The sequence below is a fragment of the Mangifera indica genome, chromosome 7 (assembly GCF_011075055.1).
Source record: "Mangifera indica cultivar Alphonso chromosome 7, CATAS_Mindica_2.1, whole genome shotgun sequence".
NCBI lineage: Eukaryota > Viridiplantae > Streptophyta > Magnoliopsida > Sapindales > Anacardiaceae > Mangifera > Mangifera indica.
Genome location: NC_058143.1, coordinates 12401764 through 12426857, shown reverse-complemented (window position 1 = coordinate 12426857; position 25094 = coordinate 12401764). Strand labels below are relative to the sequence as shown.

Below are 25094 nucleotides of genomic sequence, written 5' to 3'. Positions count from 1 at the left end.
TACTAAAACTGCTAGCTTTCTCTATGCCTCTTCCCTTTCTTTTGTGTTAATCATTTATGTTTACAGGACAAAGAAGATAAGTTAAATTTAATTAATATAATATGAGTATTTCCAATTTAAATATGATTCTCAATATTTATTTTTATTTTTATTGATCTAAAACAAATAATTATGTTAACAATATAGTCCCGATTTAATAGAAAATATAGTTTTTTCTTGTAGACATAAAGGGAAAGAATAGGAAAATTGTCTCATGCCAAGTTTTCTTCGTTGTCTCAAAGTAGAAAGCTTATCCATGCTCTTGGGTGGATAAGAGATGCATTTAGTTGTAATTATTGTAGCTAGCCATTAAACATAATTGTTCGTGTTGATTTGAAAAAGGAGAAGGTTCTTGGGAAGATGTTATGTGAGAAAGAGTTTGTCATATAATAATTGTTGCCTAATTTTTAGATTGTGGATTGGATTTTAGAAACTCTTTGTCTTCTAATGTAACTCGCATCAACACAACCTATTGCGCATTTTTTGGGACTAAATTATATTATGAATAACATCGGTTAATACAAACCTTTAACATTTTTTAGAATCTATTTCAAGACCTCCCAATAGCTCTTCCCATAATTACCTATGTATCTATTAACAATACTCATAACAAAAGCCAAATCACACTTAGAACACACCATTAAAAATAATGTTATGTGTACCTATTTTTGGATATTCAAATAAATATAAACATAATATGTTATTATATAATTGAATGTTACTTTATCTTTAATTTAAAATCATCTAATCACTTGATGATGTATATCAAATTTATACATAAAATGGGTATATATAATTTTATTACACTGTTAAATAAATAACACTCCTAACAACATTTGCACAGGGAATGCAAATCATGTCATTTCTTTCTTTATTGGTTTTGACTGATGAGCACATTTGGCTTATGGTTGACTTAAAATGTTGCCCCAAAGGTGTTTTGACAGGTTTAGCATGGTGCATATTAAAATTCCTAAGCACCCTCCCAGCATAGCTTTTTTGTGACAAGCTAATTTTCCCTCTCTTCTATTTCTCTCTATATTCATGCCTAAAATCTTATTAACTTACCCTAAATGTTTCATCTAAAAGTGCACATTCATTTCTTTTTTGAATTTTGAAATCTCATCAAAATCCTTTCAGAGTATCAGAGTACAATAAAATTATGTGTACTTATTTTTTCTACATAATTCTTATACGTAAATAATATATTATAATATGATTATATGATTTTGAATTAAAAAATAAAACAATACTCAATCATATAATGATATTTTATCTGTTTACATAAATTATGTATCAAAAATAGATACACATAGGATTATTTTGCTCATTAGAATATTATCAATATACAATGCTAAATAAATATAAGTATCACCAGACAATAATTTAACATATAGATATCCACCATAATTACAACTAGTAAAATTGGATTGCATCATTAAGCTATAAAAAAGTGTTATACCATTGTCTTGGTGATTATTTAAGGTTATATAGAGATTTTTCAAGTAAACATACCTTATTTTTAGCACTTTGGTCTTCAAATGACCCTGATTGTTCCATTCAGATACTTTATTCTAGTTTTTTATGTAAGAAAATAGTCTTGACATCAAGTTGCTCAAATTGAACAAATAAAAATAGTAGAATCCTCATGGATGTATCTTATAACAAGTGAGAATATCAAATTAAAATCTATTCTCTAACCTATGTAAAACCCTTTGCTACCAAGTACCATCCTAACTTTACACCTTGGTGGATCAACTCCTTGAATCCCTTCTTTATTCTTAAACACCTATTTATGTTTCACCACTCTACTTATGTTGGAGCCCTTTTATGTTTTTATGTGACAAAACCAACCAAAAAAAAAAAAATTGTGAATGAACTGACAATTGTTTAAAGCATGACTTATGTCAGCCAAATTTTTCCAAGCAAAAAAATTTAGAATATGTGCAAAAAAATGCTTGAAACCCTTATTCCACCAAAAATGAATGTTTGTTCAATTACTCAGATTGTTCGTTCAATATAGAACAATTTCGTTCCAATGATAGTTCACTATAAAACCTAAAATATTGAAGTATTGAGAATGAAACGACTATTTAAAGAGAATAATATTTGTTTTATGAAGATTTTAAGTCAAAAACATTTTGTTTAACAAGTCATTCACTACCTTGATAGAGTGAAGAAATTTGAAGAAAAAGTGAAGATTGTAGAAAGAACGCTTATTCCATGTCTTGAAAGCCTGTCCCTAAAGCAAATCCTCAAGTCTAACTATGAAGAGCAAGGCCGTTCCTAAGATTATTACCTAGTATTCTAAAGTTGAACAAAGTTAAAAAAACATGGAACTTCTATTCCAAAGTACTAGAACGCCCTCTCCAATCAGAAGAAGACATATATTTGTTTAAGCTCAAATTAGTCAATTTTCTTTCATAAATTCAGATATTTTGGTTGGGAATGACTGTTCCCAAAAAAAAAAGAAAGCATATTCCTCTGTGCTGCTACAAAAGTGAACAACTCTATTCTTAGTCCAAAGAGCCAGCTTGCATCATTCAACAGAAATTAAGTATAAAAGCAAGCCTTGGAAACATATTCAAAGGTTAGTGTTCAAAAGAGAGAGCAAGAGCAACAAAAGAGAAGTTCATGCTATTTCATATATTATTCAATTCAATCTCTTAATACTTCAACTCAATTCTTTTGAGAGAAATTAGTATCATTCAACTATTTTCTAACATATTTTATTTTGAAATATACTTTAAACTTATCAAATAGTCTCAACGCACAAAAAAATTCACAGTCATTAAATAAATTAAATTTTAAGTTAATATTCGTATAAATATATGAATGTAACAAACTTTTTTCTCTTAATTTCAAAATCATGATATTAGAATTTGTGTGAGAGTGTGAAATGAGAATTTTCGAAGACTGTAGGGTTAGGTTGTAATGTTGGTTTACATAAAGAATTAGAGTTTATATAAAATGGGGTGAGGGTACTTTGGTATTTAAATTTGGGTTTTAGCTATATTTGTATAATCCGTAAAGAGTTGGTCAACTTTTATACACCCTCTAAATTTGGTCATTTTAATTAATTTCCTTATTTTATATTTTTCAAAATTACAGTATACTATATTTTATATAAAAAAAAGAAAAAAAATCCAAGTATATATTAAGAGCACTATTATATGTACTCAATTTTGAGTATTTAATCGATATTAAAATGATATGTTATCATACAATTGAATGCTATTTTATATTTAATTTAAAATCATAAAATACAAGATGATATATCATTTGAGTACTAAAAATTAAGTATACATAGTTTTATTGATTATGGGGCTAAGGTTAGATTCGATCTTATCTACTTAAGTTTGAATTTAAGTTTAGATTGAATAAACCTAGTTCGAGCTAAGAATGAAATTTGTTTTCATAAATATATTTAGTTTGAGCCAATTCAAACACTCGAGTTTGACTGAACTTAGATCAAATATAAAGTTAATCATATTCTAGCTTAGTTTGAGTCTCAACTTATTAATCTTGCGTTAACTCTTTTAAATTCGAGTATTTTGTTTGGGCTCGACCAAAATTGAATCCAACTCATGTTGGTGTTGTTATAGTATGGCCTATTCTTAATTTCTTTGTCAGCGTCCATATAGGCCCATTCATTTTAGCCCATAAAACCCAAACCGGAACTAGGGTTTTTCGCAACTCTCACCAGTTAATCTCTTTCATATATAAGCAACGCGTCAACTCCTTTGAAACCCTTGTGCTCTCCGTTTCTTCTCACATCAGTTGCAATCTTGTAAGTTCATTTCTCTTTTTCAAACAAATCCGACAAATTCACGTTCCATTTAAAATTTTAACCCTAATTTCTAAGCATTTTGCAGCGAAAAGGTAAGTGAGAAATGGTGAAGCATAACAATGTTGTGCCTAATGGGCACTTCAAAAAGCACTGGCAAAACTATGTCAAGACTTGGTTTAACCAGCCCGCGAGAAAGACTAGGCGTCGCATTGGTGGGCGTTTTTAATTTTTGATTTAGTCGTTTTAATTGGTTTTTTCTCATTGCTTTGTGCTGTGGGTTTGAATTTGTTTTTGGTGTTGATCAGCTCGTCAAAAGAAGGCCGTAAAGATTTTCCCTCGTCCGACGGCGGGCCCTCTTCGCCCCATCGTTCATGGGCAGACTTTGAAGTACAATATGAAGCTCAGGGCTGGGAGAGGCTTCACGCTTGAAGAACTTAAAGTGAGTTCTTTAGTTGATGCTAGGTTTTTGTTTGTGTCTCTATCGCCTTGTGTGGAAATATGAACTTTTTACTTGTCTTTTGATCAACTTGTATCGGAAATATGTGAGCTTATTACTTGTGTTTCGATCGCCTTGGAGCTGCACTCTATCAGATTATTGATTATGGTTGATGGGAAATATGTTTTGATGTTAAGAGGTGTTGGCAATGTTCTGTGATCTAGAGATTCGATAAAGAAATCCTTTTATTGTTTATTGTATACAAAGGGACTTTGAATTGTCCAATATAAAACTTTGTTTGGTTGACATATTTATGGCTACTTCTAGCTAGTTTAGGTTGGATTTGTATGGTATATCTTGAGAATGAATTCTGCACACGGTAGGGTTTTGAAAATTTTTTTAAATATTAAGTTTGAAATTTTTTTTTTTTTAAATCTTTTAAAGATTTAGGAGTAAATAAATCTTTTTTAGTCATTAACTGTTTCTAGTTTGAATGATTACCCTGTAAGTTGTTTCTGGATCTTGTTGTACATTCTTCACATACTATATGCTTCTTTGTCTTGAGGTGTATGAACTGTTTACTACCCATTTGAAGTGCCAAAACGGACTATTGAATAAATGGAATTGAATAGGATTGAGAAACTTGAATAATCTAAATGAAAAGTGTGCTTAGATTTGAAGGTAATAGCCTTAAAAGTATTTTATTTCTTTGTGAGTACTAAGAGATGAAGTAGATATTCATTCTGGTTGAGATTTTTCAAATATTTAGTTACATTTTGTCTTGTCAGTGTTTCTTTTCAAAAAATTGAATTAAAAAATATGCTTTGTCCCTTTACAGGTACCTGTGGACCTCTATGTAAAAAATGTTATTATAATGATTATGTTACTGAGACCCATTGTACTTACTGCTAGTTTGTGGTAATTCCCATTTTAGGTCTTTCAGTATAGTTCCTATACTGAAACTAGTAGTGGATTTAATGTTGCCGTCATGTAAGCAGTGAAGCTGAGTATGTTCACATTAGTGTGCTGTAAATTGTTACTTTCACAGGATTTTTTTGTGTGTTTTCAATTTTTGGTCTTCCTATATTGCTTGATTTTGAAATCGTTTCTATATCTAGATGTTAACATTTTGTTTGCTTCAATTAGGCTGCAGGTATTCCCAAGAAGCTTGCTCCAACCATCGGTATATCAGTTGATCATCGTCGTAAGAACCGATCTCTGGAGAGCCTCCAAGCCAATGTTCAGAGGCTGAAGGCATACAAGGCCAAATTGGTTGTCTTCCCAAGACGTGCTCGCAAGGTCAAGGTAATCGGAAAAGACAAAAGTTTGTCAACAGCATTTTATTGTTACCATTTCTTATGCTCAAATTCTTACTATCTTTTTTTGGTGTAGGCTGGTGATTCTGCTCCAGAGGAACTGGCAACAGCAACTCAAGTGCATGGTCCCTACATGCCTATCACCCTTGAGAAGCCTACGGTGGAGCTTGTTAAAGTTAGTCAAGAGATGAAGTCATTCAAGGCATACAACAAGCTGCGTGTGGAGAGGACGAACACCCGCCATGTTGGTGCAAGGCTGAAAAAGGCTGCAGAGGCTGAAAAGGAAGAGAAGAAGTAAAATGAGGTCCGAAAATAGGCAGCAACATTTTGGAGTCTAATGAATGTCTGCTTTTTGCACTTAGATTTCAATTTTGATTCTTTTTGTTATAGTTATCTGGAACTCGCAGAATTAGTTTTGATGACATGGGTACAGTTTGAGGTTTAAGATTTCTTGGCCATCATTTGTGTGAACCTTTGCGGGTCTTGTTTTCTGAGAGTTTTATTTATAGAGGTTAAGTTCCAATATTCTCTCTGCCCCTTTGGTTGGACAATTTTTTATACCTAAAATTTATCAAAATGATAGATTATTTGAAAAATTTTGGGTTTAAAATTAAAAATGTTACATTAAATCATAGACGAATGAGATGAGGGAGAAATTACAAAGAATAAACATAAAACCATAGGCACACTTGTATTTTGCAGTTGGCAGTGATCAATCAAATCAAATCATTACAAATTCTAGTATTTACATCTCAATAGCACACCATCCCTCTTCTTCTTCCTCATCTGCAAAGCATTAACAAACTTTGGTTATTGATAGACATGTAAAAATGATTCATTCCATTTTTACCATAAATTTTGGTTCTTTTGCCAACCAATAGACAATCACCATTGTTATACATCTTATTTAGAGCTAATTTCAGATTCTTATAGTTTGTAAAATAAGAAAAAATTTCGATTGTATCAGTGTTGGTAATGACTATGTATACACAATCGAATGAATAATCAAATTATCACTATTCTTTTTGTTGTAAATAATAGTGAATAAATAAAATATGAATTAACTTGATTAATAATACCATTTTCACTGTCTGCTTTTAGCTATTCCTCTTCCCACAATTCCCTGCCAAAAACAATATGTTATAATTGTATTCTTTGTTAAATTTTAACAGACTAATTCTTTCCTACCACATAACATTGACAGAATTATACTGAGTAGTGGTATTCTTTGTTAAATTTTACCAAAAGCTCAAAAGATCTAGGAATTTTTCTTAGAGGAAATTAAAAAAAAAACAATTAAAAGAATTGAAGAGAAAGCAGAGCTAACCCTGCATACAATTCAAGCAAGGAAATAGAAATTAGTGACTCTACCATGAAATTTCATGACTTAGCCGGCCATAGATTAGATTCCATTATCAGTAAGCAACCTTTGAGCTAATTAAATGAAATATACAATCTTTTTATTCCTCTTCTTCTACCTGTATAGAGCATTAGCAATATCTTCAATGATATCGTTAAAGACAATTTAGAATTTATATTACATTTTTAAAAAAAATCTTCATATTACATTTTTGAAAAAAATCTTCAACTATTTCTTATATATTAAACTGATTAGATCATCACTGAATGATTAAATAGAAGATGTATCTTTTTAATAATCATCAAATACGTACCTTTTTATTCGAGAACTCTTGCAATGTGGTATTAATCATCAAATACGAACCTTTTCCTTTAATGACTCTTGCAATGTGGCATTAATATCATCTAGAATCACTTCTTTAAGCTTGGGTGTCACTTGCCCTCCATATCCAAAGGTCTTCATGTTTCGACATTTTTCTATCTCTAGCCTCTCCAATGTTGGGAATTCAATAGCATATGACCCTGAGCTAAAACAAGTGAGGTTATTTAAATATACCAGTATTAAGTTAGACAAACTAGGAAACAACAATCTCTTTATTGATACATCTTTTTCTCCTTTCGTACTTGTGATTATTTCTTGTATTGATGAACAACTCTGTACTACAAGTCTTTTGAGCTTCACCAGGCATTTCACAATGGAAAGGGAGAAGAGGTTTCTTAATTTATCACAATTACAGATTTGTATAGAAGTCAGGTTTTGCAAACTCGGTGAGGTTATAGTGTGGTCAAACTCTTCATCTAAAGCATTTTTCCTCTCAAAGATTTCCTTTAATTCTTTGCAATTCAATACAAATATTTTTTCCAAACATACAAGGCCTTGGAGTAGAGTTGATGAAAATAGGTTTGTTAACTTTTTGCATGATCCAATCTCTACTCTCTTCAAGTTATGAAGGCTTATGGATTGATGGTCACCATTCCATATATGTGACATCTTTCGCAAATCACACAATTCTAGATATTCTAATGATGAGAGCAACTTTGTTTCTCCTTTTGTAATCTTAATCTCTTCACAACTAAATACGTACACCAATGACTCACAAAAATATGCATTGAAAGTTTGAAGATTTTGAAACTTCCATAACAATTGACTTGGTACAACATTTAACATCTTAGCACACTCCTCCACTTGTAAAACTTTTAGTTTAGAAAATGCTTGGGCTGGAGGTTCTCCATTGCACACTTCAACCAAGTTGGGATTTTTCTTCAAATATAATTTCTCTAAATTGTGGAAAGTTAAGTTTGGTGTCAATTCTAATGTATTTAGGAGACACTTTATATTTTCACATGATTTGATAACAAGACTCTTCAACTTATTGAGCCCTTCTTCAACTAGGTTATGGTGAATACTCTCTAAATTATCGATTCCTTCAACACTTAGATACTCAGTTGTTTCAAGCAAGCATTTAAACCATTCATGTATCGTTGAAATGTTGATTTGTCGAAGCCTCATATTTCTTGAGTATACCTTCATATCCGAAGGATAGTAATCAGATTGATCACCACCTATTCTTAAAATAAAGTTGGACAGGTTTTGAATTGTCAAGAACTTTGGCAAGAGATCAAGATTTGGAATATAAATCTGCAAAGAAGTCAATCGAGATAAGGCTTGTAACTCAATAAGACTGGCATTGCTTCTCAAATTTTCATTTTCAGATTTCCAATTCTGAAACATATCAATGTACAACTCCTCTAACTTTTGAAGGGAGTGGATAACACCAGGAGTTATTAGTTTTAATTGCCAACAGTTATTCATATCTAACAACTTGAGATTACTTAATTGGCTGAAGGAAATAGGGATCTCTTCAATAGAAGAATTGGAAAGGTTTAGGATCTCAAGTTTCGTTAGCTTTCCAATTACTGAGAGGTCACGCAACTTGCACTTAGTAATCTCTAATGTCCTAAGATTTGTAAGAAATGAAAGTGAATCAGGCAATATCATGATAGAGTTTTCTCCCAAGTCTAAAATTTTGAGATCTTTCATTTTTTGAAAGAAATTGTTGGGGATAACCAAATCTGTATTTTTTTGCAGCAATAAAGCTTGCAATTTTGGGCATTTCAACCCATCAGGTAGTTCCCTAATAAAATTTGTCATCAATGAGATACATATGAATTCTTCAAATGTATCTCGATTTGGCCACTTTTGTAGACTAGTGCCAGCTTTCACAATAAACTTATGGTCATATTTAGATGCCACAGTTAATGCAAAATCACGGACAACATTATGCATTTTAACACAATCTTCACCATCATCAATTAAGAGAAAAGAAGAGATAATATTACTTACGATAGCATATACTCTAACTCTGACACTTTCTACTGTCTCATCGGTATCTTCAAACCACCTCAAACCTATCCAATATCTAACCAAACTTTCAATCGGAATTCCGTACTCTTCTGGAAATAAGCTACAAAACAAAAAAAGTGATTTTGTCTCCTTATTTTCTAAGTAATTGAAGCTTTGTTCCAAAGATGATATAACATTGCTCTCCATTCCTAGGATGCTTGTAGGAATAAGTTGTCGAGCTGCATTACTCCATGCACGTTCGTTCTTGTCCTTCAAAGCTCCTGCTATTGTGACAATTGCAATTGGTAAGCCACCACATTTAGCAGTCACTTCTCTTGCAGTTTGGTATATAACAGAGATTTCAATAGTCGAGCCAACAATTTTGCTAAAAAGATCCCAAGATTCTTGTTTGGATAACGTCTCAACTGTATAATTCTTCTGACACCCCGTTTGATTACAAACAGTTATGCTTCGAGAGGTGATTAAAATTTTGCAACCTCTATGGTCACTCCAAGAAGGAATACCAATCTCATCAAATTTAATTCTTTCCCAAATGTCATCAAATATTACGAGGATCCGCTTTTTCTCCTTGATTCTGTCTCTTAGGAAACTGGCTCTTGCTAACTCAGAAGTAGGCGGTAAGGACTTTGTTACACCTAACATGTCAGCAATGTCGCCTTGAATCTTCATAATACTTGGGTTTTGAGAGATAACTGCCATCACTACTTCTTCATATATCTTTTCCTCTTTCACTTGTTGGCTGATTTCTTTCACCAGCGTGGTCTTACCCACACCCCCCATCCCACATATTCCAATTATGTTGATTTTATCATCATACATTAAAACCTCCAGAATTTGCTTCTTAAGTGAGTTTCGAGATTCAAAAGTGCCAGAAGGAAATACCGAAGATGATGATACCACGACAGATGGAGAAGCAAAATAAGAAACTTGCTCAAACCTTTCCACTTGCAACACAAGATCAGAAATTGCCAAGGCCTGCTCTTTTGCCTCCTTACTGAATCGGTAACGTTGTCCGAGATTGATGCACCACCCTTTGAGACACCTCTTGTTTGCTTTGGCTTCATCTTCAAAAAACTTTTCAGCTTCTGCAGAAATCTTATCAACTTTTTCTATCCAGTCTTGAACATCAGTGAAGATACTTCCTCCATTTCTTTTAGCGGTAGCAATTTTCTCGTGCACCCTCTCTTTGCGGCCACTAAGCGCCTTTACTCGCTCTTTCAAGTCTTTAATATTGTCATTGTAATGAAATGGGTAACCAAGTTGATCGCCAGCAGCTACAAACAAATAGTCCGTGATCTTGCCAGCAATCTCGCCAACAATTGCGGAAACAATTTCCATGGCTTTTTTCTTTTTTTTTTTGGGTATAAGGAGAGAATTCTGTCAAGTGTTTGATAGTGAAAGAATGAATGGTTGTATTTTGAGCTTTGAAATAAAACCAAAAAGAAAAAGCATAAAAAATAGGGAATGTATAAAGCAAAGAAAAGCTAATGATTAGAAGAAGCAAGGTCTGATTCCATTATCTGCCTTTGCTATGAAGGTTGCTTCATTCCTTTCTTTAATTACATGTTCAGCGTTGGAACATGTAAAGTTTTCAGTATCAAATATTCTTTACCTTCAACAAGAGAAAATTATTGCATACTTTTAATTGAAAAGTATACATTTGAGCACGTATCATATAAATAATCAATGAGATCAAAATTTTCAGGATTGCACATGTAGACTGCTGCACTAAAACTTAAAAAAAAGAATTCAGAACAGGAAAACTCTCTGCCTTTGTTCTCAAGGCTTCTTGGTTCCATCCCCTTATAATGTCTAATATTCTTGCTTTCAGAAAGACAACATCAAATATATAGAGAAGCAAATTTACTATGTCACCTGATATCGAAGGATCAATGCAATTAGATAATAACAATAATAAAACCAAATTATGTTAATGTAATTTTATTCTTGGGTATAATTAAGGGTGTTCACAATCCGATTTTGCACATAAAACTATGCGAAGCATTACGCATAGTATACTAGTTTGCAATTAAAGCTTCTTGGTTTGGTTGATTTAGCACTGCTAGCCCAAGCATTACGGCATCATCAATTTTAGCTGCGATCATATGTCAAAATCATACCATTGCAATGGAGAATACTAGTTTACCTCATGACACTGCATCCTGTTTGCCTAAACTAGAAAATTTAATCACATAATGACCATTATCAATAGTACATAAATTAAAATTTTTTATTTGTGTATATAGTTTTATTTATAAACTTCGACTTGGTATTTATTGTCATAGTATTACTGTCAAGGTTGATAAAAATTTTAATGCAATATCATTATTAAGCACGTGATCAAAGTTTGGTAAACAAATTTGCAAGCTAGTTAATTAGTCTGGACAATTGTTGTAATTACTCTGCAACCTTGACATATTTCTGCTAGAATACCCTTCATAATCCCAAAAAAAAAAAAAACTTTTAGGACAGACAAATATATTGTTAATTTACGAAGAGAGGATGTGCTGTCACATGCTATTTTTGTTAGCTCATGACAGATGTACCAATTTGTTCTTTGCTTCCTTCTGTCAAGACTTGTTGGCTACATCTTTTAAATTGTTATTCTTTTCTTTCATAACAATCTCTTTTATGAATAAATAATCAATTAGATTCTCATGATGAGAGAAAGAAAACGCCAATAAAACACAAGCGTTACATTATAAAGCAATTCAAGTAGACCAGAAAGCAAATAGATTATAGATTTCATTTCATGCTCTGCCTTGCCTCTCAAGACTTCTTTCGTTCCATTATTCTTTTCTTTTAAAACTTTTCTCAGATAGAATATCACATTCTTCTATCTGAATCAACAATTTGATATGAATAATTTGCACATTTCCCAAAGCCAAAGCATATGATCCATTAAACCATAAAATTCTATATAGGATGAGGAACACCCAGTTGCTGTGGATATTAATATAGAGTGTGGCATTTCATATTATAAATGTGATGTTGCATCTTCAATGAGAATGAGATATTAGTGAAATTTCATAAACTCTAGTAAAATTCCCACAGCACCGATATAAAAATAGAAATGAAAATAGTGGTATTAGATTTTGTAATCATATTGGAGTAAAGTTGTGAAAAAAATTAGGTGGGGAGAGCAGGCACAAAAGCTTCTAAATTCCCCCATAACAAAAGAAATAAAGATAACACAAAACCCACACAGGTTAAATTGGGTAATCAAATTCTCTGCAAAAAGAAAGACAAAAGTGTTTCCATTCATTCCCTCAAACAATTTATAAAATATAAAAAAATATTATTGAATTATATTAAAACCGGGCCCAAAATACATGTTTCTTATGCATGTTTGATTGTGTTATATTTTATTATTTTGGATCTGGTTTAAAATCAAAACACAACCCAAAGTGCAAAAGTTGTTTGAGAAATTTTATTTTCGTTAAGTAAATTCATTTTTTCTAAGTTTAAAAATGTTAATATGTGTTGAAATATTACTTCTGGTGAATTATTTGTGTAACTTGTGGTTGCTGATGACGCCTAGAACTGTGTTGAGATGATAAGGCAGGTCGGCCATCTATTGCGGGGCATATGAACATTGCCACATTCTACCTGTCATTGTTAAGGGAGAAAACGGATAGATTGGACCTTTTGGGGGGCAAATTTGATAGTTGTCAAACTCGGAGCATTACTTAACGCTTCCGTTAATGGTGTTAACAGTTTTTGGAAACAGTTAACAGTGTTCACCGCAGTTGCTCTAAAATCCACAAATTACTGTTTAATTTATTTAAACCCTGATTTTTTAAGCATTTTGCAGCGAAAAGAAAAGGTGAGTGAGAAACCTAATGGGTAGACCTGGCCACGGTTTATGAACTTCGAAACCGTCGATTTACGGTTCAAAAAAATAAAAATCCTGAATCGAAACTGTTACAGGACGGTTCATAATCGGTTTGGAATCGACGGTTTTGATTCATAACCTCGGTTCGAAACTGATATTAAACCATCGGTTCTAATTTATGATCTCGATTTATTTTTTAATTAATAATTATAATAATTAAGAATAAAAAATTAAAAAAACCTTAGATTTAATTTTTCAATTAAATTTTTTATGTATCCATTTGAGATTTAGAAGAATCAAAATTTACGTGGTTCTATTTACTATTTTTAAAAAATGAATAAAATAAATTATATAATTAATTATAAAAGATAATAAAAAAATAATAGATAATAATAAAATTAATTATAGAGATAAATTTTATAATTAATTATGAAATTGTATAATAAAAAATAATAATAATTAAATTATATAAATTAAAATTAGAATTGATAAAAATAAAAGGGGAATTTAAAATTTGAGATAATTTGATTGAGAGAGTATTAAGAATTAAGAGAATGAGAAATGAGAGATTTGAAAGATTGAATAATATTTATAAATAAAATTTTATATTAAAAAATTTTTAATAAAAAACCAAACTGCCATATTTTGTACGTTTGCAGGGGACCGGTCCCTGCAAATGTTTTAGAAGCAGCCATCGAAGCAGGAGCAGCCACATTTTAGATTTATGCAGGGGACCCGGTCCTGTAAATGTTTAAAATATGGCGGTCCCTTGCAAGCATTTTCCGGTTCATGTAAAAAAATACCGGTTTATGAATTTTTGAACCGTCGGTTCATGAAACCGGGCATGAATCGAAGTTCCACGGTTCGAAAATATTAAAACCGGAACCGAACGGTCAAATCCGGTTTTGTTTCCGGTTCATGTCGGTTTCAGTTTTGACGGTTCCGGTTCCGGTTTTGAACGGGCCGGTTTCGGTGCGGTTCACGGGCCAAACCGGCCCGCGGCCAGGACTAATGGGCAATTCAAATAGCACTGGCAAAACCATGTCAAGATCAGGCGTCGCATTGGTGGGCATTTTTAGTTTTTGATTTAGCCTTTTTGCTTTGTGCTGTGAGTTTGAATTTGTTGTTTTTTGTGTTGAGTAGCTCGTCGAAAGAAGGCCGTGAAGATCTTCCCTCGCCCGACGGCCGGCCCTCTTCGCCTCATCAATCATGGGCAGACTTTGAAGTACAATATGAAGCTTAGGGCTGGGAGAGGCTTCACGCTTGAAGAACTTAAAGTGAGTTCTTTAGTTGATGCTAGGTTTTATTTGTGTCTCTGTCGCCTTGTTTCTTGATATATGAACTTTTTCCTTGTATTTTGATCGCCTTGTATCGTAAATATATGAGCTTGTTACTTTTGTTTCAATCGTCTTGTATCTGCACTCTATCAGGTTATGGATTATGGTTGATCGGGAACCTGTTTTGGTGTTAAGAGGTGTTAGTACTGTTCTCTGAGCTAGAAATTCGTCTGAGTAATTATAGGTTTTAAAGAAATCCTTTATTACTTAGCGTATGCAAAGTGATGTTGAAATGTCTGATATAAATGTTTGTTTGGTTGACATATTTATGGTGAGCACTAGCTAGTGTAGTTTGGATTTGTATGGTAGATCCTGAGATGGAATTCCGCACACAATAGGGTAAAGGGAAAATAAATTTTAAATATTAAGTTTGAAAAGTATTTTTTAAGTTTAAAAATTTAGTAGTCTAAATATTCAACTGTTAGTTTGAATGATTACCTAGTAATCTGTTTCTGGATCTTGTTGTACATTCTTCACATACTACATGCGTCTTTGTTTTGGGTTGTATGAACTGTTTTCTACCCATTTGGAGTGCCAAAACTAACTGTTGAATAAATGGAATTAAGAAACTCGAATAATCTAAGTGAAAAGTGTGCTTAAATTTGAAGGTAATAGTCTTAGAGGTGTTTTGTTTCTTTGTGAGCACTAGAGATGAAGTAGTAATTCATTCTGATTCAGATTTTGCATATAGTTTAGTTACATTTTGTCTCGTTACTATTTCCCTATTGAAGAATTGAATTCAAAAATATGCTTTGTCCCATTACAAGTATCACTATTTTAAAATTTTATTACAATGGTTACATTACTGAAATCTGATGTCCTTACTGCTGATATGCGGTAATCCCAATTTTAGGTTTTTCATTTTAGTTACTATAATTTTAAGTTCAACTAGTATTGGATTAATGTTGCCATCATGGATGTAGTGAAGCTGAGTATGTTCACTTTACGTGTGCTGTATATTGTCACTTTCACAAATTTTTTTTCTTTTTGTGTTTTCAGTTATTGATCTTCCTATATCACTCAATGTTGAAATTGTTTCTATATCTAGACATTAACATTCTATCTGTCTCAAATAGGCTGCGGGTATTCCCAAGAAGCTTTTTCCAACCATCAGTAGATCGGTTTGTAAGAACTTATCTCTGGAGAGAATCCAAAACAATGTTTAGAGGCTGAAGACATGCAAGGCCAAATTGGTGGTGCTTGCAAGGTCAAGGTAATTGGAAAAGACAAGTTTGTCAATATCATTTTATTGTTACCAAATCTTATGCTCAAATTATTATGATCTTTTTTTGGATGTAGGCTGGTGATTCTGCTCCAGAGGAACTGGCAACGGCAACTCAAGTACAAGGACCGTACATGCCTATCACCCTTGAGAAGCCTACGGTGGAGCTTGTTAAAGTTAGTCAAGAGATGAGGTCTTTCAAGGCATACAACAAGCTGTGTGTGGAGAGGATGAACACCTGCCATGCTGGTGCAAGGCTGAAAACGGCTGCAGAGGTTGAAAAGGAAGAGAAGTAAATTGAGTCCTGAGAATAGGCAGCAACATTTTGGAGTCTAACGTATGTCTGCCTTTTCCTCTTAGATTTCGTTTTTTTAGTTCTTTTTGTTATACTTATCTGAACCTTGAAGGAATTTTAGTTTTGATGACATGGGTACAGTTCGAGGTTTAAGATTTCTTGGTCATCATTTGTGTGAACCTTTGCCTGTCTTGTCTTTTGAGAATTTTATTTATAGAGGGGAAGTTCTGAAATTCTTAGAGTATCTTTTGTTGGATAATCTTTCATTACTAAAATTTTATTAAAAAGATATATTATTTGGTATAGATTAGCGTTGTGTTTTGGTTAAATTTATATGAATAAATAATTATTATGTTTGATTGATAATAATGAAGAACCAACTAAACAATATAATGTTAATAATAAAAAGTAGTTATTCAGATAATTGAATATTATTTCAAACTAAATGTTTCTTAATATAGGAGTAATTTGATTATTATTTTCCTAAATATTAAAAGGATTAAAAGATTTTTGAACTAATTTTAAACTGCCATTGTGAGCCACCACCCCATCAATAGCCAATGGTAGTTGACGACAATTATTGGGAGTACCAGGACGCAATGGCACAACAATGATAATGGGAACATGGTGAGTCACACCTCTTAAAAAAACTAGCTACAATTAAAACAAAAAAAAGAAAAGAAAAATGTTATGCATGAATTGCAAAGAATAAACATAAAACCATGTGCAGTTGGCAATGATCAACCAAATCAAATTATTACAAATTCTTGTATTCACATCTAAATCTCTTTCACAGGATCACTTTTCTTCTTCTTCCTCTGCAAAGCATTAACAAACTTTGGTTATTGATAAACATGTAAAAATGATTCATACCATTTTTACCATAAATTTTGGTTCATTTGCCAATCAAAAGACAATCATCATTATTATACATCTTATTTAGACCTAATTTCAGATTCTTATAGTTTGTCAAATAATCAAAATTTTCTTTTGTATTAGTGCATATACAATCATATGAATAATCAAAATTTCAGATTCATAGATGTAGCTCGGTTCATGATAACTTATGAAATACGAGAAAGGAAAAAGGAGGTTATCTAACAAGTTTATATCATTAGGGACATGGATTTCACTATCTACAATCAACAAGTCATCTTTCTATATATTCCATAAAAGGGCAACGAAATTGAAGGAAAGCTGGGACTCAAACATAGGCCTTAGTATGACATGTTACAAAGGAATGGTGATCAATAAACTGATCCAGCTGGCATATTTTAATCGAGTACTCAGGAGTGTAGGTAATAAATCTTTACTATATGTTGAGATTGTTCGTCTTGGATGGACACAGTCATCCCCCTTGGAATATGATTTATTTGGACAGCAGTATTGGTCGTATTTGCATGCTGACCACCTGAACCACCAGATCTATAAGGATCAATCCCCAAATCTTCATTCCTCAACTGGAAATCTACCTGCAAATCCTCAAAACATAGAAATCAATGAGATTGAGCATCATAAAATATTATAATACTTCTGATGGAAATCTAATAACAAAGATTTATGGACACAGGACCAAAAATGCAAATGGAGGCAGAGAGCAGGAGGGCACTTTGGAAAATCCAGAAGATATTGAAGCAACTAATTTTGGGCAACCAGAAGATATGCAAGGCAGCAGATAGATCCCAGCATATAAGAGGAAACAAAGAAGATAATGGGCAGAAAAATATATTATTATTGATTTGGGGAATATTGTCATTAATATAGGAAATATTGACATTGATTTTGTTTTCTAAAATAACTCTTATGTTTTGATTTAAATCCTTCCCGGAGGGAGGCTAGACTATCATGGTTATTATAATGAATTATAATTGGTGATATTAATAGTATCCGCTATTTCTTTGCTGTTGAATTGCTTGAGCTGTTTTCTCCAATTTTTAGTTGTCGTATTGCATTCAGATTGTGGAAATATTGCTTGAGTGATTGAGGTGAGTTGGAGGGGAAGGAAAACTTGACCTGGAACTATCTGGAGGAGCTACTCGGTAGCTGGAACATTCAGTTTGGAGGTCTGCTTGCTGTCAATTCATGGGTACGTATCAACTTCCAATACAGCAATGGTGACAGTTGTAAAGAAAAATGACCATAAAATTGTGGCACCAATACAAAAATTATCATTCGATCAACTTCAATTCATTTAGCACCTTATCAGCCAGAGGAAGGATAGGAACAGAGACAGCACTGGTATGACCTCGTCCAGACTTCTCTGTCCCAAGAACACACTGCAAAATGATAACTGTTTGTAATTTCTGCTACAATACCATACATTGCAAGTCAAATGGCTTATAGTTGAAACCTGAACTCTATGAATTCCACTCTCAAATTTAAGTTTCCCAAGACACCAGTTCCTGAGATTGCTGCACTAGCTTCCTGGTTAAGAAAAGGGCAAACCAGAGATTTGTAAAACACTTACAAGGTAATTCCATTTGTCCTAAACAATAAAAAATATATATATAGATTAATTATAGGTTGTAACCTATTATACAACTGAACAACATATCCCATCTTAAAATCCTGATAGTCAAAATATATCCCAAGCATGTGGTACCAAGGGGAGTTAAAACCCGGCGCTAACTGCTAATATAACAGTATATCTTCGCCTTACATACATAAGGAAAGACTTAGACTAAATGTATGTTAAATTTTAAATCCTGCAAGAACAATGAATTTTAAATAGAAGCTGGGATTCTAGAATCTATAAATGTGGAAATAAGTTGCTTAATTATTTCATGGTCTCCCAAATGAAAGGAGAAAAGGGAAACCACTAAACACATACAAATGATAACTGAGGAAAGCGAAAGTCACATTCTTTGGTTTGGTGTCTTTAGTCTAAAGTCCAAATAAGACTATAGTTTAGGACTCTATAGCTTTACATTATAGTTGCATCAAGAATAGTAGTTGGCTTTCTACGTCACAATCTACCCACATCTGGAAAAACATGCATAATACCATATTATTTCCTAGATGATAACACGTTATTTCATATCTTAAAACTCCAGCAATGACTCTTCAAAACCATACAGCATGTGTATTATGTTCCCATATAAAGAAAGAATGAAAATGTAGATCTACTTGCAAGTAAAATACTAAATTATATTTAAAAAATTTTAGATTAATATAGCACATAATACCAGAACTATAGGCAAAAACCTCAGAGCGTACCCCTGCTTAGCAAGTTACTTGAAGGATCAGACTATAGACATAGACAGCAAGGCACCAACAAATACCCCTTCTGAAGCCTTACCACCGCACAACTGCAAAAGGCAAATAGATGTATCCATCAAAAACTCAAAGCATAATATCAATGAACATACCAGCATCAAACATAATAAAAAGAGATGTGCATGCAACATTATAAATCAATAAAAATGCTAACATGAAAATCAAATCAACAGGTCCAGGCCTCTTTGAAGAAACCACATCCAAACGTTGAGAATCAGATAATAGTTTGTCAATCAATGGTTCATCACCACCAACATTCCTCTCCCAAATTTTATACCACCTGCACAAACACAACAACAACTTAGTCTATCAAAAATAATAATAACAATAACAATTAAGAATTATACGCATCAAAATTTACATAACAAAAAGAAAATTTTCCACAAAATAAGGATGCATGAACGCAAGCAACTCCCTGCATTCTCCATCATCAAAACCAAAGATTCACGAATCATCATTTTAGATTTTGCTCCCTATTTACATACATTCATCAAATCATAGGCATTAGTAATTTTAGTCACAACAAATAATCAATTCTACATACACCATAACTGAACCACTCAAAGCTCATATACATGCCATATTTCTATTCAATCGGTTGATCTCTTTGTTAGAATTGTGAAGCCTGAAAGGATTTGAATTCTAGAAGAATTCGGTTTCAAAAACAGGATTAAACTTTATCTGTCCCGAAAGCATACCAAACGAAGTCCGTTTTAAACAAATAAGGTATCGTTGGAAAGTTTGTTTCGATACGAATCAAACGCCGCAAAAATCGCAGCCAAAGACGGTCAGACACGCCCTCACTCGCCCCAACAACGTCCGGTGGTCAGTTTTACACGGATTCTTATTTCTTTAAGGTTTTTGAGTCCGAATCAGTTGTGGGTTGTTCCTATCCTATAAATACACATGTTGAACGTCTTATATGTGCATTACATGATGTATTAAGGGTCTCTAAGGGTTTAGGCTTAGATTGACAAGTTTAGGAAGGTGAGAGAGATTTGTGAGGGAGAAATTCGTGATTGAGAGTGAGGGAGACAAAAGTGTCAGTTTGTAATTATCAATTTGATAGTGCAAGAAGTGCTGGTGCACTCCGTGGACGTAGGGAATTTCCTGAACCACGTAAAATTCTTGTGTCTATTTTATTTATTCGTTTGGTGTGTGCTTGATTGTGTTTTACGACTTTCTTTTTTTTCTCTTTCGGGGTTAATTTATCCCAACAACTGGTATCAGAGCCTGGTTCATTAGTAGTTGGTTTTGTCGTTTGAGTGGAAGAATATGGGTTCAGAGAAAGACCATTACAAGGTTGAAAAGTTCGATGGGACGAACTTTAGTTTCTGGAAGATGCAGATGGAGGATTATCTGTACCAGAAAGACTTGTACTTACCGCTCAAAGAAAAGCCAACAGACATGAAAGATGAAGATTGGAAAGTTTTAGATCGTAAAGCTCTAGGTGCGATTCGATTGAGTCTATCGAGAGCAGTAGCCTTTAATGTGAAGAATCAAGACACGACAGCGTCTCTCATGAAATCCTTATCAAATCTCTACGAACAACCTTCTGCGGCAAATAAGGTACATCTGATAAAGAAACTTTTTTCTCTCCGAATGACAGAAAATAAAAACTTCAAAGAACATCTGAATGCGTTTAATGAGATTACGGATCAACTAACGTCCGTAAAGATCGAGTTTGATGATGAAGTACAAGCCTTACTCATTCTCGGTCAGTTGCCTGAAAGTTGGAAGGGTACCTTCCAATCAATCAGTGGTGCGTTTGGGAAAGAAAAATTGAAGTTTTCAGAAGTTGTGGATATGATCATGACTGAAGAGATTCGTAGGCGTGAAGATGGGTTTTTTAATTCAAATTCAGTCTTGAATATGGAGAGTAGAAGAAGAAGCAATACTAGAGGTGGGCAATGTGGTAGATCCAAGTCGAGGCGTGGTAGGTCTAAATCAAGGAGCCGTCAGAACAATTCACATGGTGGTAAGAAAGACATCGAGTGTTGGAATTGTCACAAGATGGGGCATTACCGGTTAGAGTGTAAAGCTCCAAAGAAAGAAAGTGATGGTCAGACTAGTGCAAATTATGTTTCGGAAGGCTCGGATGATGCTTTAATTTGCTCTTTAGAAAGCAATACTGAATCATGGATATTAGACTCAGGAGCGTCGTTTCATGCTACCTCTAGGAAGGAATTCTTTAAAGAATATGTTGCAAGCAACCTGGGTAAGGTTTATCTTGGTAATGATAAGGCATGCGACATCGTAGGTGAAGGAAATGTGGAGATTAACCTAAATGGATCTATTTGGAGATTGGATAATGTAAGGCATGTACCTAGTTTGAAGAAAAATCTGATTTCAATTGGGCAGTTGGCAACACAAGGTTATGTGATAACGTTTTCAGAAGATGCTTGGAAGATTTCGAAAGGAGCTATGACTATTGCCAAAGGGAAAAAGATTGGAACTCTCTATACAACCACAGATGGACGTGGTTTATTTGCTGCAGCTGAAAGTAGAGATGATCCAAACCTATGGCATCAGAGGCTTGGGCATATGAGTACTAAGGGATTACGAGTCATGCATTCTAATGGCAAGTTGTCAGATTTGAAATCGATTGACGTAGACATGTGTGAAAGTTGTGTTTTCGGAAAGCAGAAAAGGGTGAGCTTTAAGAAAGCTGGGAGAACTCCAAAGACAACGAAATTGGAGTTAGTGCACACAGATGTTTGGGGACCTGCACCAGTTTCCTCAGTTAGCGGAAAATATTATTTTGTCACTTTCATAGATGATCACTCAAGGAAAGTTTGGGTTTATTTTCTGAGGCAGAAATCTGAGGTGTTTGAAGCTTTCAAAAAGTGGAAGGCTATGGTTGAGAATGAAACCGGTTTGAAGATCAAGAAGTTGCGATCCGATAATGGTGGTGAGTATGAAGATTCTGAGTTCAAAAAATTCTACTTCGGGAGTGGGATTCATCTCGAAAGGACCGTGCCTAGTACTCCACAGCAGAATGGTGTTGCAGAACGTATGAACCGAACATTGACTGAGAGAGCTAGGAGCATGAGGCTACACGCTGGTTTGCCGAAGCAGTTCTGGGCAGAAGCAGTCAACACAGCAGCTTATTTGATCAATCGTGGTCCATCAACACCCTTAGATTTCAAACTACCCGAAGAAGTTTGGAGTGGTCAGGAGGTAAAACTTTCTCATATTAGAGTTTTTGGTTGTGTAGCATATATCCATGTTAGTGATAATGCTAGAAACAAACTTGACCCAAAATCTATTAAATGTACTTTTATTGGCTATGGGGATGACAAATTTGGGTATAAGTTTTGGGATGAAAATAGTAAGAAGATGATTAGGAGTAGGGATGTCATCTTCAATGAGAAAGTTATGTATAAAAATAGGAAATCTATAGAGTCTTCTAGTGGGGGGTTGTCTGAACCTAACTATTTTAATCATGATGATGTGCCTGTTTAGAAGAATCCTAAGTTAGGTAAGGAGTTAAAAGCCAAGGAAAACGCAGAAAAAGAACCAGTCACTACTTCAACTTCAGGCGTAGACTCAGAACTAGCAGAAAAGGGTATTGCAGATTTATACCCTGATGAATTAGAGGATCCAGCGAATGCACTGAGAAGGTCTAAGCGACGTCGAATACCAAACAAGAAGTATGACTTGAACTATTTGCTACTGACTGATGCTGGGGAGCCTGAATGCTATGCTGAGGCATGTCAGGTAGATGATTCTAGCAAGTGGGAGCTAGCGATGAAGGATGAGATGAAGTCTTTGAATTCGAACCGTACATGGGAGTTGACAAAGTTACCAGAGGGTAAGAAGGCACTCCAAAATAAATGGGTCTTCAGAATTAAGCAAGAACATGATGGCTCTAAAAGGTATAAAGCTAGATTGGTGGTCAAGGGTTTTCAACAAAAAGAAGGCATTGACTACACAGAGATATTTTCCCCTGTTGTGAAGTTGAGCACAATTCGATCAGTTTTGAGCATTGTGGCGGCAGAAGATTTATATCTGGAACAACTAGATGTAAAGACCGCTTTTCTACATGGTGATCTCGAGGAGGAGATATACATGATGCAACCAGAAGGTTTTATGGAAAAAGGAAAAGAAAATCTGGTGTGTAAGCTGACTAAGAGCTTGTATGGCCTCAAGCAAGCTCCACGTCAATGGTACAAGAAATTTGATGGTTTTATGCAAAAGAATGGATACATGAGATGTAATGCTGACCATTGTTGCTACTTCAAGAAGGTTGGTACCAGTTACATTATTTTATTACTTTATGTTGATGACATGTTGGTAGCTGGTGCAGATTTGGAAGATATAAACAAATTGAAGAAACAACTGTCTAGTGAATTTGAGATGAAGGATTTGGGGGTAGCAAAACAGATTCTTGGAATGAGAATTAACAGAGATAAGAAGAGAGGTACATTGCAATTGTCTCAAGCAGAGTACATTCGTAAGGTTCTTCAACGCTTTAGTATGAGTGATGCTAAACCAGTCAAAATTCCCCTAGCCAGTCACTTTAGACTTTCCAAGGATCAGTATCCACAGACAGATGAAGAAAGGGCATACATGGATAAAGTTCCATATGCATCTGCAATTGGAAGTTTGATGTATGCTATGGTTTGCACGAGGCCAGATATTGCTCATGCAGTGGGAGCAGTTAGTAGATTTATGTCTAATCCAGGCAAGCAGCATTGGGAGGTAGTTAAATGGATTTTGAGGTATCTACAAGGTACAACAGAAAAATGTTTATACTTTAAAAAGAGTGATTTGAAGCTACAAGGATATGTTGATGCTGACTTTGCTGGAGAGGTAGATCATAGAAAGAGCACTACAGGGTACGTTTTTACTTTGGGTGCTACAGCCATTAGTTGGGTTTCCCAACTACAGAGGATTGTGACTTTGTCTACGACTGAGGCAGAGTATGTAGCTGTTACAGAAGCAAGCAAAGAACTGATTTGGTTACAAGGTCTGTTAGCAGAATTGGGGTTCAAACAAGTGTTGAATGTGTTGCACAGTGACAGTCAGAGTGCGATACACTTAGCCAAGAATTCGGCATTTCACTCGAGGACCAAGCATATAGGTCTACGATATCATTTCATTCGTACTTTGTTGGATGAAGAAGTGCTGACACTTGTGAAGATTCTTGGAAGTAAAAATCCAGCTGACATGTTGACCAAGCCAGTGACAATCGAAAAACTGGAGCTGTGTTCAGCTTCAGTCGGTCTTCATGGTTGAAGCAAAGGAAGTTGAGTGCACCGTTTTCACTATTCAGAAGAATTGATGATTGCATGTGTTTCAGTCTTCAAGTGGGAGATTGTTAGAATTGTGAAGCCTGAAAGGATTTGAATTCTAGAAGAATTCGGTTTCAAAAACAGGATTAAACTTTATCTGTCCCGAAAGCATACCAAACGAAGTCCGTTTTAAACAAATAAGGTATCGTTGGAAAGTTTGTTTCGATACGAATCAAACGCCGCAAAAATCGCAGCCAAAGACGGTCAGACACGCCCTCACTCGCCCCAACAACGTCCGGTGGTCAGTTTTACACGGATTCTTATTTCTTTAAGGTTTTTGAGTCCGAATCAGTTGTGGGTTGTTCCTATCCTATAAATACACATGTTGAACGTCTTATATGTGCATTACATGATGTATTAAGGGTCTCTAAGGGTTTAGGCTTAGATTGACAAGTTTAGGAAGGTGAGAGAGATTTGTGAGGGAGAAATTCGTGATTGAGAGTGAGGGAGACAAAAGTGTCAGTTTGTAATTATCAATTTGATAGTGCAAGAAGTGCTGGTGCACTCCGTGGACGTAGGGAATTTCCTGA

At 34.1% G+C, this 25094-nt stretch overlaps 2 protein-coding genes across 3 annotated transcripts in view; both read left to right on the top strand.

The window, feature by feature from the left end:
- Nucleotides 1-3728: 3728 nt before the first annotated feature.
- Nucleotides 3729-25094, top strand: part of LOC123220038 (60S ribosomal protein L13-1) — a 67748-nt gene continuing 46382 nt past the window's right edge. Inside the window, exons 1-5 of one of the 2 annotated variants that reach the window (XM_044642037.1) lie at nt 3729-3826; nt 3912-4038; nt 4132-4265; nt 5409-5567; nt 5655-6103. In XM_044642037.1, the coding sequence (XP_044497972.1) occupies nt 3930-4038; nt 4132-4265; nt 5409-5567; nt 5655-5876 (624 nt within the window). In that variant the 5' untranslated portion in view covers nt 3729-3826; nt 3912-3929 and the 3' untranslated portion in view covers nt 5877-6103. Of the gene's footprint in view, nt 3827-3911; nt 4039-4131; nt 4266-5408; nt 5568-5654; nt 6104-25094 lie in introns of those variants that run through there. The other variant, XM_044642036.1, reaches the window with a different exon arrangement.
- On the top strand, nt 14209-16296 carry LOC123220041 (60S ribosomal protein L13-1-like). The gene is made up of 3 exons (XM_044642038.1): nt 14209-14414; nt 15551-15687; nt 15774-16296. The coding sequence occupies exons 2-3, from the start codon at nt 15652-15654 to the stop codon at nt 15990-15992; spliced, it is 255 nt and encodes an 84-aa protein (XP_044497973.1). The 5' UTR covers nt 14209-14414; nt 15551-15651; the 3' UTR covers nt 15993-16296.

Excerpts from the sequence above, each read along its gene's own strand:
- LOC123220041 (XM_044642038.1), top strand. The coding sequence starts at position 15,652 with ATGCAAGGCCAAATTGGTGGTGCTTGCAAGGTCAAG. Across the intron at positions 15,688-15,773 it reads GTGGTGCTTGCAAGGTCAAG|GCTGGTGATTCTGCTCCAGA; the intron begins GTAATTGGAAAA and ends TTTTGGATGTAG.